The sequence below is a fragment of the Acinonyx jubatus genome, chromosome D4, assembly GCF_027475565.1.
Source record: "Acinonyx jubatus isolate Ajub_Pintada_27869175 chromosome D4, VMU_Ajub_asm_v1.0, whole genome shotgun sequence".
Classification (NCBI taxonomy): domain Eukaryota; kingdom Metazoa; phylum Chordata; class Mammalia; order Carnivora; family Felidae; genus Acinonyx; species Acinonyx jubatus.
In genome coordinates this window covers 7,879,372-7,904,910 of record NC_069391.1, presented here as the reverse complement: position 1 = coordinate 7,904,910, position 25,539 = coordinate 7,879,372, and the positions used below count along the sequence as shown (strand labels likewise).

Sequence of the window (25,539 nt, the reverse complement as noted above, 5' to 3'; positions counted from 1 at the left end):
GACCACCTTCCCTTCTTATCCCTTAGCAGTCTTTGCACTGTTGGGATTTTTCCCTTCCACGGGGCCCTAGAAGGAGCCCTCAGAGACTCCCTCACCTGCCACCCTAGCTCCCAATTTACACAGACCCAAACCAAGGCCCCGAGAGGGGTCAAGACTTGCCCAGGTCTCTCCCTCCTGGGTCCTGGGCACAGCCAGTGTGGGAGTCAAGCCTGGGAACTCCAGGCTCTTTTCCTCTGGACAGAAAAGAGACCAGTGAGCATCTCTGGCAGGTGTGGGCCTGCACACAGGAGCTGCTCCCAAGTGCATGTTCCCAAGACCTGGGCAGTGGGTCTGGAACCAGGAAGTAGCTGGCCCCAAGTTCCTTCTGAGAAGAGGCCCCTTAAGACACCGCCAGGCTGTGAGGCTCACCTGGTTTCCCCTCTGACCTCAGGAGGAAGTAGATGAGTCCTCAGCAGGCCTGCTGAGGGGACAAAGGAGCAGGGGTGTGGACAGGAAAACAGATCCCCGAAGGGGGGCTGCACACACGGTGCCCCACCCCGCCACACTCCTCAGAGCTGGGAGGAAGGTCCCGCCCCCAACTCACCTCCTGGAAGTTGCTGGAACTGCAGTGGCAGAGAAGAGGCTTCCTCGGAGAGCCTTCAGCAGGCCCAGAACCAGTCACCAGAGCAGCCAGGGGTCATTGTCTTTGGCCCGGAGGAAGAAACTGGTGGATCGTGCCTGCCAGGTCACCATCCCAGAAAGATACATTATTTAGGCCAACCCAGCAATAAACATCCCACCCGGAGGCAGGACCAGGACAGAGGCTCCTCTGTGCACTGGGCCCAGGGGCTGAGCCAGCATCTCCTGGGGGACGGAAGAGGAGGAGGAGGAGGCAACCTCTTGGAAGGGGTGTGAGTTCAAATCTCCCCAGAAACAGCAGACTCTGTCCTTGGAGACCCAGGACAAGACTGTGAGCAGGGAGGCAGCTGGTCAGGGCCAAGGAGGGCAGGGCCGATGCTGAGCAAGGGAGATCCCATTGAAAATGATAGTCCCACACATCAAGTGTCATCCCTGGGGCCACCTCGGTGAATTCATACAATCCCATGAGGTAGGGACTACTTTTTTTTTTTAGACTCCATGCCTACATGGAGCTTGAACTTACAACCCCGAAGTCAAGAGTCGCATGCTCTACCAAGCCAGCTGGGCGCCCCAGTGAGGACTACTTTAATATGTTTCACAGATGAGGAAACTGAGGCCAGGAGGAAGGCACTAATCTGCCAGGATCCCACGGCAGGAGCCTGAGGGAGGCCAGGTCTCACTCCAGAGCCCTCCCTCCGAGCCTGGAAGTTCCCCCACCAACCCTCTGCCTGCCAGGTTACATCCCACCCTTACCTCTGCCCAATACCTGCTCAGAGACACTGGCCACTGCCAGGCCAGCAGCTGGCGTTCGGCTGCCAGCCTGCTCCTACTTCCCCAGCTCAGGGCTCTCCCCACTCCTCCCACGCTTGCAGAGCCTTCTGGGCCTGCCTGGCACTGGGGCGGGGGAGGCCGGGCGCATAAAGCAGTGCCGTGGGCCAGGGGCCGGGTCTCCAGGCTCTCCTGAGAAGGCTGGGGGCAGCAGGGGGAGTGTGCTCCCTGGCACCCCGGCTCCGTGGCACAACTGGCCACATAGTTTGCGGGGTGCAGCGCAAAATGAAAGTGTGCAGCCCCTTGTGACAAAGCACTGTTAAGAATTTCAGGTTGACAACAGCAGAGCGTTACGCTAAGCATAAGATCCTAAACAACTGCGCAAGTCACATGCCCGTGAGGTGGGCCCCAAGCCCTGGAGCTGGGGGAGCTAGGACCCCAGGGCTCCTCCATTGCAGCTGACAACCTGAGGTCCTGGGGTCCTGGTTTTTCATTAGTTTCCTGGTCTCCAGATTAAGGAAGGAGGCAAGGAGAGAGGGAGCAGAGGAAGGAAGGAAGGAAGGAAGGAAGGAAGGAAGGAAGGAAGGAAGGAAGGAAGGAAGGAAGGAAGGAAGGAAGAAGGAAAGGAAAGGAAAGGAAAGGAAAGGAAAGGAAAGGAAAGGAAAGGAAAGGAAAGGAAAGGAAAGGAAAAAAGGAGGGAGGGGTAGTTAAGTACTTTCATGGGCTCTCCCCAGCCCTCTGGTGCAGGGCCCAGGCACTCAGACCCCTTGCTCTCCTGGCTCAGCCAAGTGGTTTCTCCTTATCTGTAAAATGTGCTAACTCTGTCCCGCTCCCCAAGGTGGCCACAGACCCTTGTTCACCGGCCCTTGCTGTTTACTGGTGAGTCTGTTTTTCCCACCCTACAGGTGAGGAAACTGAAGCTCTGCCTGCCTTTCTTGCAGTGTGACCAACTTCAGAGTTAACAGGGGATTTAACTGGCAAGATCCTTGGAATTTAACCCACGGAGCAGGGAGGTGACACAGGGTGGGGCACTTTCCTTCCCACCCTGAGTCATTTCCTCCCAAGCTCTGGACTCTCCTCCCACTGGTACAGGACAAGGGGTACCCTGGAAGCTGCTGAGGTGGGGCATTCCCCGTGCCAAGTGCAGCCAGGGAGCCAGACTTCCCGGCCTGGTGAGGAAGAGGCTTCCTGACTTGGCGGGGAAGCAGGTAGGCTCCTGGGGAAGAAACACGTGGGCAGGTTAAATGCCAGAAGTCCAGCCGGCTGTGGGCCCGGGGAGGGGCCCAAGGACCCAGCCTGCCCTCGAGTCAACAGGTTATGGGATTGTGGCAGGGAGAGGAGCCCCAATTCCCACCCCCAGACACATGACCACACTTCAGACAGGCTTCCAGAAAACACATGTTTACCCGTACACTCCAGAGGTGGCCCTGGCAGTCACAGTTCAAAGGCCCCTTCGCCCAACGAACCCCAAGCTCCAGCCTGGGAAATGTGGCACCAAAGGCAGGTGGAGGGGGGACAGTGAAGAAGGACCAGGGCTGTTGAAAGATCGAAGATCACAATGCTGGTGAGTTGAGGGGCCATCAGCCCCGGGGGCAAAGGCCACTGGACAGACCCAGAGGGGGGGTGAACCCCAAAACGAAGATTTGGATTACTCAGAAAGTGGGGTGCAGGGAAGGGCTGCAAAGGTCACCACAGTCCTCCTCTTCTCCCCCTCAAGTCGGGAGGCCTAAGATGGCTCCAAGTGTCCCCAGGGTAGGGCCAGAAGGGACCTTAGGTCCACTAGGCATGTGGCAGGAGACAGGATCCATAAATTAAATGTTTCCGGTGGAGTGTGGAACAGAGGCCCGGTGAGGGCCTTGTGGCTGGCTAGGCGATGGGGCTACTGGGTCCTCCACGATGGGTGGGCAAACACAATGGGCCTCTTCTTGGCCCAGCGGGAGAACACGGCCTTCTCAGTGATGAAGCGGTGGGCGCTGCGGGGCGCCCGCTCGTGGGCCAGGTACATCTGACATTCGTCCAGCCGGCCCTTCTCAAAGTAGTGGTAAGGCACCGAGGGGTGGCTCTCCTCCCTGCGGGTGGGGAAGAGGGACAGGCGTGGGGCACCTAAGCTCGCCTGCCTCCCGCCACACCCTGCCACCTACCACGACCAGCCCCTCACCAGGGACTCCCCGCCGGAGCACCCCCATGCCTGGTCCCGGGGAAGGTCAGGACAGACGGGAGGCGCAGGGCAGCCCACGGATCCCACGGGCCAGGGTTTGACCCTGGCTCTGGCTCTTGCAAGCTGGCCGCTTCTAGGCTGGAGACGTACTCTGTGAGCATAAATAACCTGTCTATAAAACGCAGACGGTCACCTGAGACCACGGGTCAAAAAGATGTAAGATTGCAAAGTGCCTTGCGGGTTCTGGGCTTCCGGTGAGCGTCCCGTCAGTCCCCGCGGCTGCACCCCCACCCGCTCATCAGCACCGTGCACACTGGCCGTCTGGCCCGGGGCCATGGCAGAGGGCGCACATGGGCTGTCATCTGGCCCACGTGCTCACCAAGCAAGCTCCAAGAGAACAGAAAACAAAGACCCGGGGCCCGTCCTGTCCCTTGTGCACATGTTCCTTACAATAATACTGAACTATTGTGATATCAACGGCAACAGCTTCGACGCAGCTGGTGCCTGATGATGCCCTTCTGAGCACCTCGGTAGATTTATTCTCTCTCTAAACGTTTCTACAACCTTCTGGGGAAGGTGTGATCGCTCTCTCTTTTACATATGAGGAAAGGGAGGCCCTGGGCCCCAGGGGTGTCTGAGCCTCAGCCGCCCACGGGGGAGCCCACACACTCCATGCCCCAAGCTCCCCCAGGGTGAGGCCAGGACAGGGGGCCCACGGTCCTCCCCGCCCCGGCCTTTCCTCCCGCCTAGGACCCGGCTGGCCTGACCTGCAGTAGCTGTCGCTGACCATTCCGTAGACCACGATCTCCTCGCACAGCTCCAGGGCGAGGATCATGGTGAACCAGCCGGTGCTGAGGAAGGAGCCGGACTGTCTCCTGGCGGGAAGGGGCACAGTCAGCGCAGCCGCGTCCCTCCCCAACGCGGGTCTGAGCAAGGAAGGGGCTGTGCGACAGGCCCAGCCTCAGCTGTCTCCAGGCACGGCGCTGGTCACTCTCCCAGCCAAGGGCCCTCACCTTGACCCCTACAGAGGGGGCCCTGGGGAAGGCTGGGGAGGGGACAGAGCCAGCCCGAGATCAGCAGCAGGAAAGAGGTGCAGCTGGACGCCAACCCAGGCTTGTTCAGCCCCTCACCACCCACAAGGGGCTTGAGCAAACCCCCAGACGATCATGTGAGGCCACTGAGCACAGCGGGTGAGAGTGGGGAAGACCCCTGTCTGAATTCAAGTTGGTCTTCAATTCAAACCCTACATCTGCCCTAGGGTATCAGCTTTGCTCACAAACCTCTCTGAGCCTCACTGACCCATCTGTGGAATGGGGAGAATTATATAGGTAGTTATGGGGAGGGAACACTGTCAGCTCAGCACCTCCCCTGGTCCCCACACCCAACTGGGAGCGAGGGACTGTGTGGGCAGCCCAGGGCTCAACTCTCTCAATGCACCAGCACTGGTTACCCTCCCAGACGAGGGCTACTCACATCCACCTTGACAGAAGGGTTATGGGGTGGCTCACTCTTTCAAACTGGGTGGCTAGGAACCTGCCATGGCTGGTGCTAACATTCTCAAGGGAGGGCCAGGAATGCGGAGACAAGAAGGGGACAAAGAATGTCAGGCAGGGAAGGCACCTTCAGACGGGGTGGTCATGGAGGGCTTCTCTGATGAGGTGACATCCCATCCAGACCTGAATAGCAAGAAGGAGTCAGTCACAGGGAGGCGTGAGAGGAGAACATTCTAGACGGAGGGAAAACATGTATGAGCCCTGCAGGTGAGAACCAGTGTAGAGATGTGAGGAGGCCCAGAGGACGGGCAGGTTGAGAGAAAGGAGATGATGAGATCACGGAGGCGGGCCTCGTAAGAGGCTTACAGGCCAAGGGAGGGGAGGGACAAGAGCCTGGACTTTATTCTCCACGTGAAGGGAAGCCTCCGTCAGGTTGCGGGCGGTTGGCGCTCAGACTGCAAGGGGGCAAGAGTGGCGGCAGCAAGGGGCTGCTACAAGCGCAGCGGAGGCTGGGGCGTAATGGTGGCTTGGGTCCAGGTGGCACCTGTGGGCACAGGAGAGTCAAGAGGCCACCATACGCCGCAGGTGATGGAATGAAAGGAGGCGGGTACAAAGCCCAGGTTTCTGGCTGGGAAACTGGAGGCTGGCGGCCGGATTTCCAGAGCTGTGGTGGGGGTGGGAGGAGCCAGCGTGTGGAGGAGGAGGCTGGGAGGAGTCTGAGTGTGAGATGAAAGGAGATCCTCAGTGCAGAGGGCTTAAGGCAGTGCCTGGTGCAGGAAGAGGGCCGTTTGTACCGTCACTGTTACTTCTGTCATCTGGCAGGGACTTCAGAGGCCAATTCAGATCTCAGGGAGTATCCCCTCCCGAGGCCAGAGCTCCCGACACCGCTCCCCGTGGCAGTGCTCCCCTAGCCTGTGCTCGTAAGGCCGGCCACCGTAGGGGCTTTTTGATCTATGGGCTAACTCGACGAACGACAGTCTCTCTGATTCTGTCCCCCACCAGAGGCAGGAGCACGTCTGCCTCCCTCACTGCTGAACCCCAGCGCCCGGTGGAGCAGACCCATGATGGACAAGAAGCGGCTTGAGAAGGCAGGTCCCCAGCCAGCAGGGAGACCCCCCGCAGGCCGGCCCCAGGCTCACCGGTTCTTGCCCGTCTCGTCCTGGAAGACCTGGTCGCAGTAGGCCATCATGCGCTCCGTGAAGGTGTAGACCTGCAGGCCCGGGTACATCTTTGTGAGCTGTAGCAGTGTGCGGTAGGTACGGCCGCCCAGCGCCCGGTCCATGTGCCTGCCCTGGCCCCACACCACGTAGAGCGTGTCACGGGCGTGCTGGAAGTAGTGGGAGTAGTTGCGCAGCAGCAGAGGCACACTCGTGTGCGAGACCACGCGCAGGGTGCTGCGCCGGCCCACGTCCGCCTCAAAGCCCACGGTGGGTGCCTGGTTCATGCGCAGCACGCACTCGGCACTGTCGATCTCCGCGCCCAGGCCCGAGCCCAGCATCTGGCCGGAGCTGGACACCACGGCACAGCTACGGCATGGTTCTCGGACCAGCGGCTGCAGGGAGAGGCAGAGAGGAAGAGAAAGGCATGAGCACACAGCTCCCACATCCCCGTCCCTCCACCCGGGAACAGCCACCGCCTTCACATGGCCCCTGTATCAGCTGCAAGTACGGCGTCAACCCGCACACAGCTCCCACATCCCCGTCCCTCCACCCGGGAACAGCCACCGCCTTCACATGGCCCCTGTATCAGCTGCAAGTACGGCGTCAACCCATTTTGCAGATAAGGAAATTGAGGCTGGGCCGGGGGAGTGACTTTCCTACGGTCACATGGATAGCAAGTGGCAGGGCTGAGACTCTGCGTTCAGAGCCTCATGCTTCCTCGTCGGCCACCTTCATGTCCCTTTTCCCTAATTGCTGAGGCCCTAATACGCCCTCCATCGTGGGTTTTTTTTTTGTTTTTTTTTTAACGTTTATTTATTTTTGAGACAGAGAAAGACAGAGCATGAACGGGGGAGGGGCAGAGAGAGAGGGAGACACAGAATCTGAAGCAGGCTCCAGGCTCTGAGCCATCAGCCCAGAGCCTGACGCGGGGCTCGAACTCACAGACCGCGAGATCGTGACCTGAGCTGAAGTCGGATGCCCAACCGACTGAGCCACCCAGGCGCCCCATCGTGGGTTCTTTATTACGGTTACGTGAGCAAACATTTATAAAGCACTTGAAGCGGTACTTAGCACACACTGGTACCAGGGGTCATATATGTGCTTGTTAAGTAAACATGAACCTCGGCTCTTCACAATGACTCTTAGGCCACTCCCTCCTCTGCCTGAGCCCCACTCATGTTGTGCCCGGTTTGGAAGTAAAAGAAGGGTCTTTAGTCTTTAGGGTTTCACAACATTGAGAACGTCTGGCTCGGAGCCTGAATCCTGGTTCTGCCACTTCCTCTGTCTCTCTGAGCCTCAGTTTCCTCATCTGTCAAATGGGGATGAAAATAGCATTTACTTGACCAGGTTGTGAGAGGACTCAATTAAAAATGCCTGGAGGGGCGCCTGGGTGGCTCAGTCGGTTGAGCCTCTGACTCTTGATTTCGGCTCAGGCCCTGATTCCAGGGTTGTGGGATCGGGCCCCCGAGTGGGGCTTTGCACTGAGCGTGGGATCTGCTTGAGATTCTGCCTCTCTCTCCCTGCCCCTCTCCCCCACTCACGTGCATGCTCTCTCTCTCTCTCAATCTCTCTCTCTCTCTCTCTCTCATAAAAACATAATAATTAGGGGCGCCTGGGTGGCTCAGTCAGTTGAGTGTCTGACTTCGGCTCAGGTCATGATCTCAGGGTTCGTGAGTTTGAGCCCCATTGGGCTCTGTGCTGACAGCTCGGAGCTCGGAGCCTGCTTCGGATTCTGTGTCTCCCTCTCTCTCTGCCCCTCCCCCACTCATGCTCGGTCTCTCTCAAAAATAAATAAACATTAAAACAATTTTTTTAAATAGTAATTAAAATAAAATAAAACTGCCTGGGGAGTGATTAGCCCAGACCCAGAGGACAGTGAGGGCCCAACTATCTCATTATCCCCCGAGAAGCTGAAGCTGAGCCAACATGTCTACTCAGGGGTCCCGAAAAAGACTTGCTCCCCACCCCATGTCTCCATGCCCTCCCGAGAGGACACGGGTTTACGATGGTCCCGTATTCCTCTCTGAGATATTTTATATCAGACCTAATGTTGATTTAGGGACTCACAGGCCCATTTTCCATGCCTCCAAAAGACAGCACGATTCCTTTATTCTGCCCACAGTTTGAGCCTATCCTGCCCACTGTGGTCTATTCAGATCTGAGGTCACTGCTAGCCCCAGGAGATATTCAGCTTGTCCCACACAAGGGCTTTAAACTATTTAACTGCAATCAGATTTTTTTCCGGATATCCAAAACCTGGATTTCTGGCTTCTCTTAAGAAACCCAGAGGATCTGGCCACCTCGAGCCCATATCCAAATGAGCTCAAGTGTCTGAAATAAACACTGGCCACCACCATGGAAGACGGAAGATGGGACAGCATCTACCCGGCCCACCCCACCTCTTGTCCCATGTGGCCAAACCCCCAGTGGTTTTACATCTTGATCAAATATTTACATGGCACCTGTTGTGAACACTGGCCACGGATCACCCAGTTAGATCAGCAGAGCAACTCTACAGAGGTAGAAACCAGAAGATTCTTGATTCATCGGTAGAAGTTACTGATGAGGAGGCAACCAAGGCTCAGAGAAATGAAGGCCCAAAATATGTCTCCTCCGAGCCAGGGTCCCTGAACATGCCTCCCTCTGACCTTTGTGCTCAGAGAGCCATCAGACTCAGAGCCAGGAGCTTTCTGTGCTGGGTGTCAGTATGGGATGCCTTTGAGAAAGCTACTACGGGGGGCCACTGAAATCAGGGTGAGGGGTATAACGTACTCCAATCTGCACCTGGCAGAGCAAGCATGGGGAGGGGGGCGTCATGGGGCAGGGGCCAAAGCTGCCTCATCACCCCTGAGCTCCAGTGTCCCCGTAGCCCCACGAGAGGGAAAGGTCTGGGGCTGACATGACTTTTCTCTATCATCTCCATCCCCAGCAGCGATCATCAGCACAAGACAGGGCGCATCCAAGGCACCAAATACACACTTGCCGAATGAATGGCTTATGTGCAAACATAGTTACATCTAAAGACAGGAGCACCTGGGTGGCTCAGGCGCTTAAGCGTCACGATCTCACAGTTCGTGGGTTTGAGCCCCGTGTCAGGCTCTGTGCTGACAGCTCGGAGCCTGGAGCCTGTTTCAGATTCTGTGTCTCCCTCCCTCTCTGCCCCTCTCCTGCTCATACTCTGTCTCTCTCTCAAAAACAAACATTAAAAAAAATTTTTTTAAAAATACATACACCGAATGATACACAGATCACCACGATGTGAAGGTGTCTGTCTCCCCCACCAGACTGGGAGCTCCAGGGGTGAGCTCCAGGGGTGAGCACCCTGGCCGACTCACCTATTTTACCTCCAGTACCCAGCTGAGAGCAGCCAGACAATATTTACTCAATTAAAAAACAAAAACAAAAACATTTCTAGAGCGCCTGGGTGGCTTATTTGGTTGAGCATCCGACTCTTGATTTTGGCTCAGGTCATGATCCCAGGATGATGGAATTGAGCCCCCACACTGGGGTCCACACTGAGTGTGGAACCTGCTTAAGATTCTTTCTCCCTCTTCCTCTGTCCCTCCCCCCTGCTCGTGCTCACTCTCTCTCTCTCTCTCTCTGGAAAAAAAAAAAACTACAAAATAAAAAAAAAATAAATCCACTTCCTCTTAGAACTTGGGACTCACAGAGGTGTAGTGACTGCTCAATGTCACACAGCTGGTGAGCAGAGGGGCCAAGCCTGGGGTCCAGGCTGGCCTGGCACGCGCCTGGTTCTCACTTATGCCCAGAGAGTAGGGGGCACCCTGGCCGGCCTGTCTCGACATGTTGTCCGGCCAGCTCACCTTCCCATCTGGCACGCTGCTATATCCGCTGAAGTGCAGGGGCCCTGGCACAGTGGGCCTGGAGTTGGTGGACGGGTAGGGGTCCAGGCAGGGGGCCAGGCAGAAGGACAGGCAGGCCCAGCAGCACAGCAGGATGTAGGCAGCTGAGAAGCCCGAGGAGCACAGGATGACAAGCAGGAGCCGACCCTGGAGGAGACAAACAGTCATGGGGTATGTGCGGGGGGTGTCCCTGGGGCTCCTCTTAGAAGCTTATGCTGGGGTGCCATGCTCCAGCCTCATGGGTCCAAACCCCAGCTCAGTAGCTTCCAGAACATCAGCAGAGCCCAGAGTTAACCAGGGCTTCCTCTGGGCTGCTCAGGCCCTGGAGACAAGCCCTTTTATTCCTCCCATGTTCTAGATAAGGGATCCGGGATGAAAACCCGAGGCCACACAGCATGGAAACAGGATGGGCCCTTCAATCCAGGCTGCAGAGCCCATACTCTTAACCAGAAGCCTAGGTGCACTCTGTAGCCCTGGGTGCAACTCTCCACCCCTCTGGACCTGCTTCCTCTTCTAAAAACTCAGGGCCCGTAGCACCTGTGAGCTCACCGTGAGGCCAGCGGTAACAGTGCTGTGTAGACTATAATGTGCACAAGAAGACGCAAGAGTGGCCCCTCAGGAGGGCAAACCCTCCTCCTTCAGACCTTGGACCGAGGCCGCCAGGGTGCCCATCCCCTGTCCCCTCCCCCAGCTGACTTGGTGCCGGATTTGGATCAGCAGCCCAGGTGAGTAAGGAGGATGGCAGAAAGGGAAGTGTCACTCAAGAAATGGTTTCAGTAATTGACAGCTGCTGGTTCAGAGGCTCCCACCTCCAGAAAACATGCGCCAAAGGCCACGTGAAGCAGGACGCCCTCCGGGGGCCCGCTGGCCCTCTGAGGGAGTGCCCCCACCAAGCCTTTCAACGAGGAGCCCCCTGACAGGGGGCACGACCTGCGGCTGCTGTCATGTGCTGGGCCACCCTGGTCACCATCTGTGTCTCTCTGGGCTCTAATATTCTCCCAGCCCGCCCAAGGCAGAGGTCCCTCAGCTGGCCCGCAGAACCCACCCAGCAGCTGGCTGGTACTCTGAAAATCGGAGGTGGGAAGTGCAGCTCCCCGCCCCCGCCCCCCTCCCAGGGCATATCCTGCCGGAGGCCCACCCTTCTCTGCCCACAAGCCACATCAGCTTCTAAAAATAAATCTGTCTGTGGCCAGCTGTGCGGGGGAGGGGGTTCAGCCCCTGAGGCCTCAGGCTCTGCCCCGCATCTGGTCCCTTGCCCACAAGGGGCCCAGAGACCCGGATTCAGGCAGTGGTGGTGGACTCCCCACAACATCCAGGGTCCTCTCCCACAACCAGCAGCTCCTAAATAAAGTTGAGGGCAGCTAAACTGAACTTTCGCACCATATCCCCCTCCCAGGTGGGTGCCTCACCTGGGTGACCTAGGGGATACCCACAAGAGGTAGTACTGTTATCTCCTCATTACAGGGGAGGCGCACAGGGCACTGACACCAGAGAGGGAACACCACTTGTCTGAAGCCACACAGCCTGCCAGATCAGGCAGGGCTTTGAGGCCAGTCTCCCCTTCTCAGCTTAGGAGCAGTGGGTCAAAAGTGAGTCAGTGCTGGGGTGGGAGAGGCTATGAGGCTGCTGTGCCGGAAGTTCCCCAAGAGCCTTCCTCCTTCCACCACTTACCGGAGCCTTCATGCTGTTGCTGCTGCTCAGCAGCCTGGGGGCTGCTGTCTCCAGGGCTCAGGCTGGGAAGGGGTGGCAGCCAGGCACCTGCCAAGATCCAGAAACTCAGAGCTAGGTCCCAGGCCCCTGAGGAACCTGCCCAGGGAAACTGAGGCTGGGAAGGGTATGGGGCCAGGGTCAAGGCAAATGGCTTTCGGGAGTCAAACGCCTTAAAGTCCCCAAACACCGGACAGCGCTGTCCGCATCCTAAAAGACCTGGTATCAGGTGACCTTCGGGAAACCTCAAACCAACCCAATCCCCATTGTGCAGATGGAGAAAGAGAGGCAGGGAGGGGGAGCCCTCGGCTCAAGGTCACCCATCGAGTCTGGGTCAGTTAGAACCAGCAGCCTGGAGCCCCGACTGCCTCCCCATCCTTCCTACCTCCCTACGGGCGGGAGAAACGGAGAGGCCTGAGGCGGGATAGGACGAGAGATTTCCACCCCTCTCCCAGATTCCACCGCCCCTTCCCCCGGCCGGGAGCTAACCAGACGGGTAGGCTGGGGCGCTCCGGCTGTTCTCGATCCACTGCTCGGAGCTCCATGGCCCGCAAACCGGGCGGGCCGGGCTGGAAGCCTGAGCCCCGGGGCGGAGGCGGCACCGCGGCCGCGGCTTCTGGAGACTGGAAACCGAACGTGCGCCGCCGGCAGCGGGGGCGGGGTCTGCGAGGACGGGGAGGAGACAGGCGCGCTGGGGGCGGAGCCCGGGAGGAGGGAGGCGGGACCTACGAGCACCGCCTGCGCGGCTGGGGAGGGAAGTGCGTGGCTGGCGGCGGGGCCTCCGGGATGGGGGCGGGGCCTGCAGGCCGTGGGCGGAGCCGGAGCTCCCGCATCTCCCCTTTTCTGCCCAACCACGTTTCTCCCAAGCTCCTGCCGGGGATCCCAGAGAAAAGGCTCAGCGGGGGTGGGAACCAGGGCGCCTCCGTGGCTGCCTAGCCTTCCGGACTTGGGTTTCTCCATTTCTGAAATTGGGGGGGTGGGTAGGAAAATTAAGCAGGGGCTTGGGGTCAAGCAGCCTGGGTTTCAAGCGGGTAGGGTTGCCAGATTTAGCAAGTAAAATACAGGACACTCAGTTATATTGGAATTTCAGATAAACAGTGTATAATTGTATTAAAAAAATGACGTTCGGGTGTAACGGGGCGTCTTATATTTTCTCTGTCGACCCTAGCTGGACTGTCTCTGGCGGTGTGACCTACACCTGAGCCTCAGTTTTTCTCCTCTATGAAGTGGGGATAATAACAGCACCTACCTGCCAGTGGTACAGTGCAGAGCAGCTGTGACACTGTTAGGATTCGAACCCCGGGCAGTCTCACTGCCACGTAGTGGCCACCTATTTTCACCTCCCAAACACCCCCTCCCAAAGTGTCCTCCAGACCCCAACCAACTCGGTGTTGCACCCCCACAGATGCTGCAATGTGTCCCATTTGAAGGCCCAAATGGGGTCCCTTGGGGATTTCAAACTCTAGCACGGTCAGGAGCCACAAAGGGTCGAAAGAGCAGATACGGGGCAATAGGGAATAGTGAGCCTGTGGTGAAGTAGAGGGCACATTTTCCATCTGAAGCATTTATATGTATGTGTGTATATATATATATATATATAATGCTTTATGGGCCAGCATAAAGGTCTTAAAGGTCTTATCTATGGAGGTCTTACCACCTCCACCACACCCACCTCCCTCTATGGGGCCTTCCCCTGAGATCCAGGCTAGGTTCCTGCTCAGACCCCATTTCAAACTCCATTCACCTTTTTCTCAAAGGCTCTGACGTGGGCACGATGCCAAGGTACCCACGTTCTGATCCACACCCAGATCAGCAACTTCCCAAGGCTACCTGCTCAGGTGCAAAACCAAGTCGGCCATGACTCTCCCCATACTATTGCGGGGAGGGCACGCTGAGGCAAGCCCTGTCCCTGGGCCTCCTTTGAGCATGGGCCTACTTTGTCCCTGCACCCTAGCCTGGGCATAGTTCAAGGGTGGTAGCCCAAGTTCAAACTCTCTCTGTGGTCTCCCATTCACACAAGACTAGGCACACAAAGCCTGAGTCCTTCTGCCCCTGACCCCCAGTCTTCATCCTTCACGTTTCTCTTCCTCATAGACTCAACCCTAAGGGGACAGTTGTGAGGAATTCCCCACAGATCCATTCATTACCCACAATGGCTGGTGACCTGATGTGAGGATTCTTTCTCTAAAGAGGCAACACCCTCCTGGCCACATGGAAACAAGGATGTGCCCAAATGTCCTGGGCTCCCAGAGCAGATGAGCATCATAAATCCACAGTAGAACTGACACCGGGAAGTCCTGCAGGCTCAGATAAAGCTCTTCAATTTGGTTTTTGCAAAAGTCCACTCTTTATCCTGACCTACCAGGCCCTGTACAGTCTGAACTCCTGCTTTCTTCTTAATCACCATCTGCTCACCCTGGTCACCCTTCTGACCCCCAATCACACTGAGCTCATTCCTACCTCAGGACCTTTGCACTTGCTGTATCCTCTACCTGGACTGCTCTATTCACATAGCCAGCTCCTTCCGGCCATTCAGCTCAACTGTCACCTCTTCAGAAAGGCCCTGGCCAACTACCCTATGTGACACTGCATGCCCATCCCTCTAAGTTTCACCTTGATTGGTCTTTTTCATAGTAATCATCCAGCACGATGTGCTAGATCATGTCTGTTGAATGAGCAATTTAGGACAACCAGGAGTCCCGGGCCCTGTGAGATCTCGGATAAGTCATGTTGCTCTCCAGCCTCAGGCTCTGGCTTAGCCCATTGTGAAAGACCCCAGCTAGGTGAGGGGCTGAGTCATGCTTATCTATGAGTGCAGGACTCTCAGGCTCCAGTCCTGTCAGACCCAGACCCTGGGGAAATGTAGGGCCAAACCTTCTGTGCTGCCCCACAGCACAGTTTCCTCAACCCACCCACCTCCTGAGTGATGACCTTAAGGCCTCCATGTCTCAACTTCCTGCTGAGCCCAAACAAGAAATGCTCTGTGGCTTGTGCCAGTTCAGAGAGGTTGAATATCACCCAAGGTCACCCAGACAACTAGGGGTGAGGACAATTGTACACGCATTCCAGAAGCCCACACTCCAGGGCGGTGGCATTCAACTTCCCTTCCCTCTCCCTTCCCTCCCCACCATTTTTCTTCATTTCCTCTAAAGGCTAGTGGAATGGCAATGTTTGGTATCGGCTGAAGGACTTTCCCAAGGTCAAGCTCCAGTCCTGGGGGGTCAGCTCCTGGCTCACAAAATCCCACCACCAACACACTGTCCCTTCCCACAGTGAGATGTTTCTCTCTCTCAAGTGTCAGGCGCTCTCTCTCACCCCAGACCTTTGCCATGACCTTGGCCTGACTCCCAGGGCTGCATTGGACTCTTCTGGTCTCAGTTAAAACGTTAGAGTCAAGTTGCTAGGTGGAGGCCCCTTCCCTCAGCACCATGGCCCCATGCTCCCTCATGAGGCTCTGTCACACTGGGCTGCTTTTGTCACAATCTCTCCCTAGACTGTGAGTTCTGTGAGGGAGAGAACTGTGGAATCTGTGGAATCTGTGGATCTTGCTCCCCAGGTCCCTACCACCCAGTAGAGGGCCTGCCACATAGTAGGTGCTCAATAAATATTTAATGAGTTAACAAAGTCCACTTTCATCCTTTCCATTTTACAGATTCGACCACTGAAGCACAGAGAGGTTTAGCACCTTGCCCTGGTCACACAGCCAGGCCCCAGAGCAGCTCTAGAGGAGAAGCCCACTTGGGTATGGTTGGATTGGGCCAGGGTCAGAGGCCAGGCTGGAGGTTCCTGGAGGAAGGAGAAGGGATGATCAGGGGCTGTGCACGCACTGTGCTTCTTTGCTGCTGGTATTGTCTGTGCGGCCAGGCCCTTGGTCTGACCACCAACCCCTGTCCCCCTTTCATAGATGAGAAGAGTGACTTCCAGAGGAAGGAAGAACTTACTCAAGATCAATGTTGGGTCCTAACATAGTGTCTTCCAGAGATGCAGCCGCCCCCAAAACCTCCCCTTCTCCTGCCTGCATCCCTAGAGAAGCAGGAGCCACAGGAACCACCCCAAAAGGCCAGTGGACAGGAGGTAAGGAGACCTGGGATCTTGGGCTGGCCTTTCCACTTACCCATGGGTAAGCCCATTAAAGTCTCTGGGCCTCAGTTTCCCCATCTGGACGACAAAGGGGCTTGGCTGGAGCCTTCAGCCTACACCATTCCCCAGAGCATGAAGACAGGGCTAAGGGAGCTGGTGGGTAAGAATACAGGCTCCTGAGTCCAAAAGGCATAGTCGAGTCCTGGTTCCAGCATTTATTGCTGAATGATCTTGTTCAGTACCTTCACCCCCTGAGCCTCCAATTCATGGTCTGTAAAAAGAGAATAATAGCATTTTTTTTTTTTTTTGAAGATTAATCGAGCTAATGTTGGGGAGTCCCTGGCACAACGCCGAACCAGTCATCACCACCAAATGAGGCTGTGTTGTCATGGTATTAGTTAGGGGATGCTGCCCTCTGGAGGCCAAAGGGAGGAACAGCAGGTGAAGGGAGGCCGACCCGCCGCCGGGGTCAGACTGGAACCCTGGTTCCCGGCGTGTGCCCATTGTCCAGATGCGAGAGAGCAACGGGCGCGGGTCACTCGGTATGAGCCTCCACCCACTGGCAGAGGCGACGGGCGTAGCGAGCGGGGCTGACGGTGGAGAAGGTCCGACCTGGGTAGCGCAGCGTCTTCCATAAATGCTCCAGCCGCTTGCGGAGCCCGTAGACCGTAGAGAGATCCACGAGACCCAGGAAATAGCGTTGCTCCGGCCCGTCCAGGATGTGTAAGGCGTTGGGGGAGTCGGGCAGCAGCCGGCGGTTCTGGGATCCCGGCTCCTCCGGACTCTGTACCCCTCGCACAGACCTGGCGGCCGACAGGTGGGTGAGGCTACTGCCTCCTCCAGGGGGGCCCCAGCCAAAGGGTTCCCGCAAGCCTAGCCCCGGCGCGCCCGCGGTGATTCTGCGCTGACCCTGCGCTTCCTCCGCTCATTCCCACAACTCCTGTGTGCCAGGCCTATGACGTCAGATGAACTGGGAGGCCGAGTAAAGTGTGGATGATGGTCTAGAGTCGCACTGTCCAATACGTAGCCACTAGCCATATGTGGCCGTTGAGCATTAAACTGCGGCCAGTCCCAACTGGGATACGCTCTAAGAGTAAAATACAGACTGAATTTCCAAGACAGTATGAGAAAAAGAATGTAAAATACCTCATAAATGTTTATATTGATTAGATGATGAAACAATAAAATTTGGGGTGTATTGAGTAACAAATATATTCTTACAATTAGTTTTACCTGTTTCTTTTTACTTCTCTAAAGAGGCTGCTAGACAATTTAAAACCACATGTGTGATTCGCGTTACGTTTCTGTTGTCTAGAGCATTTGGGTCACGCAGACCCTGGCTCTGCATTTTATCCGCCGGGTCACTTTGGGCAAGTCTGGTGTTGGGGCATTTCCCAAACTTCTGTTTGGGGTCGTCCATCTCTGGAGGTTTCGGGGTGGCAGAGCTGAAAGAAACCTTGTGAACAAAGTCCAATTCCGGTTTATAGATGATGTGTGTGTTGGGGGATGGGATGCCTTCCAAATGTATTCCAAATCCGAAGATGCCTTTGGCTGGGTCCCAGTCCCAGCCCAAAGCAGGTTCAATTCCCTGTTTCGTCCTCTTGGAGGTGGAGGGAAGTTGGGGAAGTGTGGCGGAGGGAAATAAGCCAATGAAAGACAGGCCCTGCCCAGGCATCGACCAATCAGAACCCAGTGGTGTGGGAGACTGGGCAAACCGCTCGTGTCCTTTGCATTGCGGTGCGGTGCGGTGCCGGGAGGGGGCGGGGCGCGGTCTTTTTCTGAATGGGGGGCTGGGAACTGGCAGGAGTGGGGCTGGAACAGTGGCAACTTACCAGCTAGCAAATTTCAATATGACAACAACCACTATATGCAAACTAGGGTTTACTGGCTGAATGACAGCTGTAATCTAAGCCCCAGATGGGGGCAGAGGGCAAGGCAGAAGCTGACCTAGTTTGGATGGGCAGACTTGGCTGGGGACCCGTCTGTGCCCCATGGCAGGAATTTCACCCTCTGGTCAGGATGTGGTCAGGCCAGCCACAGGGCTGTGGGGAGCCGTTAATCTGGGCTCTGCCCAAGCCTCACCCATCCCAAGGTCTTCCTCCAAAGGGTGGGTTCGGAGGCCAGATGAGAGGACATCATCTTTCACTTTTCTTTTCCACCCACCAGATGGTTGGGCTTCTTTCCTGAATGTGCCTTCCTTAACCCCTACTTAATCCTGTTCAGTCACAAAGGTGGGCCTTGGAGGATTGAAATCAAAGCAACCAACCTAGGACTAACATGAATCCTCAGAAGTCATTCTACAACCTCACTTCCCGTCTCTGAACCTCACTTATCACGTCTCTAAAATGGGAAGGAGCCCACCTTAATGAGGCTCGTGGCCAGCATGCAAAGAACAGTTGCTACTACAAGGCAGGGGGACACCATGATGATGGTGCCCATGGTGATGACCCCAGGGTCCTAGAAGTAGAATTACTGGGTTAAAGGGCAAGGGCTCCTTCTAAAGTAAAACTTAAATAGGTCTGAAAACTGTTCTGAAATCTTCCATGGCTCCACACCCCTTCAGGAAAGTGGGCAGATTCTTTAAATCAGCACCGAAGTCCTTGTCCAGCTGGATCTCCCCTGTTCTGTCCTCTGCTGCTGTCCACACGTGTCCCCCCACCCTGCCAGCCAGGCTTCTCCAGTCCTTCACCCTACACGTGGACACATGCACACACGGACACACAAACACTGCACTTTCCAGTCTCTGAGCCTTTGTCTGTACTGTCTTCCCACCTCACCACCCATCGTTCTCAGGCTCCCGTCACCTCATTCTTGCCCTTGCCCTGTAGGGGGCCCACCTGGCTGTGCGGAAGATGAGGCTGCTGCCCGGGCCCCTCTCATCCTCGTGGAGGCGCTGGAAGGCCATCAGAAGGCTGTAATCCAGCACGTTGAGCTCCCGGAGGAAGGCGGTGTCCAGTTCCATCTGGTGGAGGAGCCAGGTCCGCTGGGGCCCTGCCAGAGCATCAGTGCCCCCACCTGAGTGCTCATCGTGTGCCAGACAAGGTGCTGAGGGCTCCACACATATCTGCCCCAAGAGGGCAGGTGTCATTACTGCCCCACATCACAGATGAGGAAACTCATCTGTAATTTGCCCTGGTCACCTAGTTAGTAAGTTGTGGAGCTAGGATTGAACTCTGCTCTGCCTGACTCTAGACCCTGGGCTCTTAATGACTCAGGCAGAGGGCAGGCCAGGGACACCCTTCTGACTTCACCCGCAATGGAGAAAGAGCAGCCACTGACTGTCCCCATGGCTCACCCAGGTCGATGGTCTTGCCTTGAAAGTTGAGGTCCTTCAGCACGAGGACAAGAGGGCTACCCTCAGGGGCTGGCTCCACCCATCGGCTCACCTCACAGCCCTTTATATCATACCTGTGAGGGGGTATGACAGAAAGGGGATGACAGAATTCAGGTTGACACAGACTGACACACACAGGGAACCAAGAAACAAGAGCTTCCACTGGGTGGATGTTCAAATCCTCAGCACAACCCATTCCATTATTGTCCCCATGTCACAGATGAAGAAAAAGGCAGAGTTTTCTTTGACTTGCCCACACAGTAAGTAAAGAATAGAGCGGGGGTGAGGGTGGGGCACCTGGGTGGCTCAGTCGGTTAAACATCTGACTTCAGCTCAGGTCATGATCTTGAGGCTTGGGGGTTCCAGCTCCGCATCACATTGGAGCCTGAAGCCTGCTTCAGGTTCTGTGTCTCCCTCTCTCTCTGCCCCTCCCCGCTCTCACTCTTTCTCTTTCAAAAATAAATAAAATATTTTTAAAAATTAATAAATAAACTAAGAAAAAAAAAAAAAGAAGGCAGAGCAGGAATTTGAACTCAGGCCTTTGGAAGCCCAGTTCAGGCTTTACCCCTGCTTGTGCCTGCCTCTTAGCACCCTGTCATCCCTGGAGGTGTTCCAGACACAGGCATCCAACCCTAGACAGCAGCACCAGGAGGGCTTGAAGGAAGTCCGTGGCCCCAGGGGAGCACTAATGGAGACCCTGCAGGCAGAGTCAGGGTTAGGAGGCACAGAGGCCATGTGAAATAAGAGGCTGGGTTCGAATCCCTGTTCCTCGCAGAGTAGCTTGCCCTCCTTGTCCTCAGCTTCTCATCTATAAAATGGGCATGATAACCACACCTGCCCCTCAGAACCGTTCTGGAATAAAGAAGGCAATGAATGCGAAGACTCGAGTGCCCAGTGCATCCTGAGTGCTCAAGAGACGCTGGTCGTGCCTAGCACTGTCTCTGATCCATTAGGAGACCTTGGGGATGCCCCTTCTCCTCCCTGGCCTCCAGTTTCGCATCTATCTAGGGGGGGATGGGTGCTGCAGGTGGCACGTCCCGCGTGGGGCCGGGGCCCTGTGAGGCGACTCACCTCTCAGAGATGCGGCCGGCGGGATAGAAGACGCTCTGCATGATGATGAAGAATTTCTGGGGACGGGGGTAGGGAGTGAGGGAGGACAGGATCTCACCCTCCAGCCGCCCCCTCTGACCCGGCCCCCTCGCCTCGGCCTCACCCACCTTCTTTCCCCGAGCCACCCGCAGACTGTGCACTCCTGGAAGGGGAGAGGGCGCCAGGTGAGGGGCCCCAAACTCGACACCCCTGGGCCCATCCCGCCCTAGGCCCGGCGCCAGGCCTCGCCTCCTTCTCGAGGTCCACCGCCTCCCGAGCCCGCCCCTCCAGGCCGCGCCCCCAGACCTCTTCCGCGGCTTGGGTAGAGGTCCCGACTGGGCCCGGCTCTAGGGTAGAGGTCCCGACTGGGCCCGGCTCTAGGCAGCCCCAGAGATGCGCGGTCCTCAGGCGTGACTCCATCCACATACCCTCCCCACAAGGGACTGTCAATCGACACCGCCCCCTTTAGGCCCCGCCCATCCAAACACCACCTTTCCCCTACAGGAACATCTAGGACACGCCCCCCACGGAACTATCCGCGGCCGGCGGCTCGGTTCCCTCCGCTCCGCTCGGGCTCAGATCCCCTACACCCCCCCCCCCCCCGGGAACCGCCCCACTCCCCTACCCTCCTCCTCTGCTCTCTCTTCCCTCCCCCAGCCCCGCAGTCCCGGGTTCCTGGCCGGTCGTACCCAGCAACCGCGCAAGCAGCGAGTGCGGGTGCCGCTGCAGGTGCTGCACATAGCGGGGCAGGTGGGCGAGCAGCGCCCGCACCTCCCGGCGGCGCTGGGTCTTCAGGAAGAAGCGTTGATCGTGGCTGGGGTGGAGGGAGAGGTCACTGGTCAGGCAGGGCTGGAGCGGCCCCCATCAGGCCCTCTGCCCGAATGTGTATCTGTCTCCCCAGGCCCAGGTTGGAGGTCTCCCCACCTCCACCTTTGTCACCTCGCGTCCTCCCTCTCCTCCTCCGTCTGATCCCTACCTGCCCCTGGCCCTCCCCGACCTTGCCATCCTGTTTCTCTTCTCCGCCTGCCCCCCCTTCACCCAAGAACAACACTCCCACCCCTTCCCCACCCCTGCTGCCAGCTCACGACAGGAAGAAGCTGGCCTTGCTCTTGGAGGTGCTGAGGAACTGCAGGTAGGGGCCACCTGGGCCTAATGCCGCCTGATAGTCTCCCTCAGCCAGGCCTAGGGAGTGGCGTAGCCAGGCGAAGGCCGGGCCGGCCAGGGTGCCCAGCTCGAAGCCCTGCAGGGGAGGAAAAGCAGGCCCAAGAGTGTCCACGGGGGCCAGGTGTGTGCAGTTGGCCCTAGCGTGGGAGGGTCAGGGTAATCACATCCTTCCCACAAGGCCCTGAGGCAAGTCAGCACTCCCACTGCACGAAGGGGGAGACCGAGGACAGAGAAGGAACACCAGTACACGCCCCTCCCATGCAGTAGTCTTGGGCTTCCTACCTCATGAACCTGGGTCAGGACCTCGGAGAAATCCTCCTCGGTGGGTGGTCCCTACAGGGAGGGGTGGAGGGGTTCAGGGCAAGTCTCAGCCCCAGGATCTCCAAGAGCCCTGCCTCTGGCCTCACCCCCTTTCCACAGTCTGATTGCTCCAGCCAACCAGCACCAGAACTCAGAGCCTGGTCCATTCACCCAGATGCACGTGTTGGCCAAGTGAAGCCAGAGGCCATCCCAGTGAAAGGGGATGGCCTTAAAGCCAAGGGACCTGCCTGACTCAGTGTGAGAGAGGCAGGATCAGGGAAGGCTTCAGGTGACCTCTAAGCTGAAATCTGAAAGGTGGTGGAGAGGACGTGCCTGGTGCTCACAGCAGGGGGAACAGCACTGGTGGCCACCGGGAAGAGCAAGAGGGCCCAAGTGGTTGCAGTAGGTAAAGGAAGGATGGAGTATGGATGCAGCTGGACAGCTGGCTCTTGGACTTGAGCCAGCAAGGTCCTGAGGCCATGCTGAGTACTGGGGAGCCATGTTAGATTGGCAGCAGGCGATGAGAGTTAGAGAACCTCTTGTCGGGCTCCGACACTCTTCCTGGACCTCTAGGTCCATGTGCCAGGACTTGGCCTATGGGCTGTGGTCACACTGTGCACATGTGTGCACACACAAAAACACGCGTGCTTGCTCGGGCTCCGTCCAGCTGCTGAGCTTGCAGTTGGGCGACCCTTTCTGCTGAGCCAGCCTGGCCCCAGCCTGAGCTCCGGGGAGGATGGGCCAGGCTGGCAGGGTGGGGGTGGGGTCCTTTCTCAGCCATGCACCCTAGCAGAGCTAGGAGGGCCTCAGAGACCAGGGAATACAGTCCCCCCTACCCATTATACAGATGGGGACTCTGAGGCCCAAAGAAGAAGAGGCCCAACTAGATCACACACCAACCACCTGGGTTAAGGGGGCCTTCACCTCCCCAACACACACTGGGCTGTGTGGCTTCCTGGCCTCAGCCCCCACCCCAGCATGTCCCTCTCTGCACCCCAAGCCCCTGATTTCCTCCTCTTATAGCCCTCTCATCCCCAGTCCTGCAGTATTAACAAGACAGGGCATCGGCGCAGTCTTGCCCTTGGTACTGTTGAGGTGCATGGCACAGATCAGCCACTCACTGTGGGTGGGTGGTCCATGGAGACCTGAGTGGCAGCCCACAGCCCTGCCTGCATCATACATGTCAGCTGGTGCAGCTCATGCCCCGGGCCGATCTCAAACAGGCCAAGGCGAGCCTGCTTGTCTCGTAGACGCCAGAGGAGGCCACGGCGGCCAGAGGTCGAGGTGGCTGGTCTGCATCCAGCCTCTGGGGAGGGGGCCAGGACCTGGTGGCAGGAAACACAAGAAGCAGTGAGCACACAGAAGCATTCCAGAGGGGAAAGACCTGGGTTTGCGTCCCACCTCTGGTACTCGTGAGCCCTCCTGTTATCACTCTCTGCCTCCGTTTCCTCGGTTGCAAAATAGGGAGAATGCTGGTACCCACCTCACTGGGTGTTGTGATGGGCCGCCCAGTGCCTGGCATGCAGTCAGCACCCAGAATAGAACGATGGTTATTATTATCAGTAGGTAGAAAATGCTTTCCGCAGACAAACCTGTCTCTCACCAGCTGTGTGATCTTAGGTAAGTCACCTAACCTTTCTGCATCTCGTTTTCTCCTCTGTAAAATGAGAACTATAATAACTCCTTCGTGGCAGTTTGAGCTCCATGCCCAGGAACCCTTGATAGTAGGAGCTGTGACGCCAGGGACGGGGGCATCTATTCGACTGGAGTTCCTCCAGGCCGAGCGGAGGGTCAGCATGAAGCTGAGCTCGCAGCAGCTGACCCATTAGTAGTGGGCACCCACCATGTGCCCAGCACTGGCTGAGAGTCTGACTTCCTGACAGCCCTATGAAGGAGGAGCTTTTATAATCACCTCCATTTTCGCGATGAGAAAACTGAGGAAGTTCTCTGGGGATAACCGCCAGACTTCCCCTGCATACCTGCGGCCCCCTGTGGGGCGTGCCCTGGTCCCCGCCCAGGGCAGGACCCCTCCGGGACTTGGATTGGGGGTCTGTGTCCGCGCTACCCTGGGAGGGGAGGCCTGGACCCTGACCCCCAACCCTTTCCTCTCCTGTCCTCTTTTGGGTCCGCACCTACCTCGCGGGGCCCCGGACTCGGCGCGGCCATCACCCCCGCAGCAGCTTCCCGGGCTCTGGCCGTGTCCCCGCCGCCGCGCTGCAGGAGCGGGTCCCCGCCCCTGCTTCTGGACCGACCAATAGCGCAGCGCCGGTCACCGCTGCACCCAATCCGCACGGGAGGCGCCGGGGATCGCCTGCGGGTCCCGCCCCCGGGGCTGCAGCATCCTTCAGACCTCGGTCCAGGCCGGGGCGGGGCCGCCGCGCATTGCTTCAGGTCGCCAGGAGGGAAGATCCACCCCCCCCCCCCTCAGTTCGTCTCCTGAAGTGGGGGATTCGGGTCTCGGGGCCGCATGGGAAGGCGGGAAACCTAAATCCACTCCGGCCCACCCACTCTGGCGTGAAATCCCCACCGACTGCCTTTCGAGTGAGAAAACTAAGGTCCGGAGACAGAAGTGAGTATCTCCAGGTCACACAGGAAGTCCGGGGCACGCATTCATTCAGGGCATATTTTGAACACTCCCTTTGGGCCAGGGCTAGTGCTAGGCCCTGGGGATTCAGTGGTGAGAGGGAGGAACACAGCTGCCAGCGTGATCTTTTAAAAGCATAAATCGGATGATGTCACTCTCATGCTTAAAACCTCCAGTGGCTTCCCCCTGCACTGGAACAAAATCCACACCCCTCGCCCCGGCCATGGCCCCAGGCCCATCTCAAACCACTCTCCCTACACCCACCACACAGCCACACGCCGCCCCCCGCCCCCCCTCTGGTCCTTAGGAATAAAATTCTTCCACACCTGGGGCTTTTGCAGGTGCTGTTCCCATTGCTTGAAATCCTTTCCCCTAGGCTCTCATTTGCCCTATTCTTTCTTGTGACCTTGACTGACTCGAAGTGTCCCCAACTCTCATGCTTTTCACATCACCTAGTTTTAATTTTCTTCATCACACTCAACACTGTAGGAAATTGACTTGTGCATTTATTTCTTATATCTCCACCCGCCCCCCCGCCCCTCCCCCCCCCCCCCCCCCAAGAATGGGACCACCAGGAGGCAGGAACCAGGCTGGGCCCATTTCTTGGCTTGGTACCTGGCACAAACCAGTGTTTCACAAGTATATGTTGAACCAATGTGAGTAGGATGTGCAAAGGGCCTCTGAGTGCAAAGGGCCAGTGAGTGCAAAGGATGTGCAAAGGGCCTCAGTGAGTCCCAGCCAGGGTAGCTGGAATGAGAAGGAATCGAACAAGCGACCATGCAGGCTCTCTTAGGCCATCTTAGGGAGGGGAGTGGAGAACCCAGACAAGCATTCTAAATGTGTATAAGAAAGATGCTCAGATGTTCTAGAAAGGCCATGGTTGTCATGCATAGTCACATTGGAGGGAGCCAGAGTGGGTGGGTGGGCTGGGGGGCAGGGAGCGGGTAAGGAATCTTTTGGTGACTTAGGGTAGAGGCTGGTGGCTTTGCATCAGGAAGGTGACTGGGGTGGGGGAGGGAGAGAAGGGAAGAATTGCCAAGATTTGAGGTCATGTGGATGGGGGCTTGGAGAAGGAAGGGCAGAGATGTCTGCCAGGCTTCTGGCTGGGGTTAGGGTCACAGGATGATGCCAGTCACGGAAGGGGGCGAGGCATGAGGGGAGGTCCAGATTGCTGAGAGGGTGTCTGAGAGCTCAGATCATGACAGGCTTCATCTGAGGTGC

The 25,539-nt window shown here is 57.3% G+C and overlaps 2 protein-coding genes across 9 annotated transcripts; both read right to left on the bottom strand.

Annotated features, from left to right (window-relative positions):
• Positions 1 to 2,766: 2,766 nt before the first annotated feature.
• Positions 2,767 to 12,414, bottom strand: ST6GALNAC4 (ST6 N-acetylgalactosaminide alpha-2,6-sialyltransferase 4). The gene is made up of 6 exons (XM_015062398.3): positions 12,257 to 12,414; positions 11,732 to 11,818; positions 10,022 to 10,207; positions 6,177 to 6,589; positions 4,312 to 4,419; positions 2,767 to 3,455 (listed from the first exon to the last, which is right to left on the bottom strand). The coding sequence occupies exons 2-6, from the start codon at positions 11,741 to 11,743 to the stop codon at positions 3,266 to 3,268; spliced, it is 909 nt and encodes a 302-aa protein (XP_014917884.1). The 5' UTR covers positions 11,744 to 11,818; positions 12,257 to 12,414; the 3' UTR covers positions 2,767 to 3,265.
• Positions 12,415 to 15,356: 2,942 nt separating this feature from the next.
• PIP5KL1 (phosphatidylinositol-4-phosphate 5-kinase like 1) lies at positions 15,357 to 24,601 on the bottom strand. 8 transcript variants are annotated; one of them, XM_053204565.1, is made up of 11 exons: positions 23,871 to 24,600; positions 22,856 to 23,059; positions 21,717 to 21,767; positions 21,356 to 21,510; positions 20,960 to 21,084; positions 20,253 to 20,433; positions 19,143 to 19,255; positions 18,685 to 18,838; positions 16,460 to 16,650; positions 15,882 to 16,118; positions 15,357 to 15,553 (listed from the first exon to the last, which is right to left on the bottom strand). In XM_053204565.1, exons 1-10 carry the CDS (start codon positions 23,898 to 23,900, stop codon positions 16,063 to 16,065), a joined length of 1,260 nt encoding a protein of 419 aa, XP_053060540.1. In that variant the 5' UTR covers positions 23,901 to 24,600; the 3' UTR covers positions 15,357 to 15,553; positions 15,882 to 16,062. The 8 variants fall into 8 exon arrangements, with proteins under 8 accessions (XP_053060540.1, XP_053060541.1, XP_053060542.1 ...); XM_053204566.1 differs by having other exon boundaries at positions 15,882 to 16,650; positions 20,253 to 20,308; positions 20,399 to 20,433; positions 23,871 to 24,597; XM_053204567.1 differs by lacking the exon at positions 16,460 to 16,650 and having other exon boundaries at positions 23,871 to 24,601.
• Positions 24,602 to 25,539: the final 938 nt, after the last annotated feature.

Excerpts from the sequence above, each read along its gene's own strand:
- ST6GALNAC4 (XM_015062398.3), bottom strand. Across the intron at positions 4,420-6,176 it reads GACGAGACGGGCAAGAACCG|GAGACAGTCCGGCTCCTTCC; the intron begins GTGAGCCTGGGG and ends CCTTCCCGCCAG. Across the intron at positions 3,456-4,311 it reads GTCAGCGACAGCTACTGCAG|GGAGGAGAGCCACCCCTCGG; the intron begins GTCAGGCCAGCC and ends CCCCACCCGCAG.
- PIP5KL1 (XM_053204564.1), bottom strand. The coding sequence starts at position 23,900 with ATGGCCGCGCCGAGTCCGGGGCCCCGCGAG. Across the intron at positions 21,085-21,355 it reads AAGGCCAGCTTCTTCCTGTC|CCACGATCAACGCTTCTTCC; the intron begins GTGAGCTGGCAG and ends CCTCCACCCCAG. Across the intron at positions 18,839-19,142 it reads AGGCAAGACCATCGACCTGG|GGCCCCAGCGGACCTGGCTC; the intron begins GTGAGCCATGGG and ends ATGCTCTGGCAG.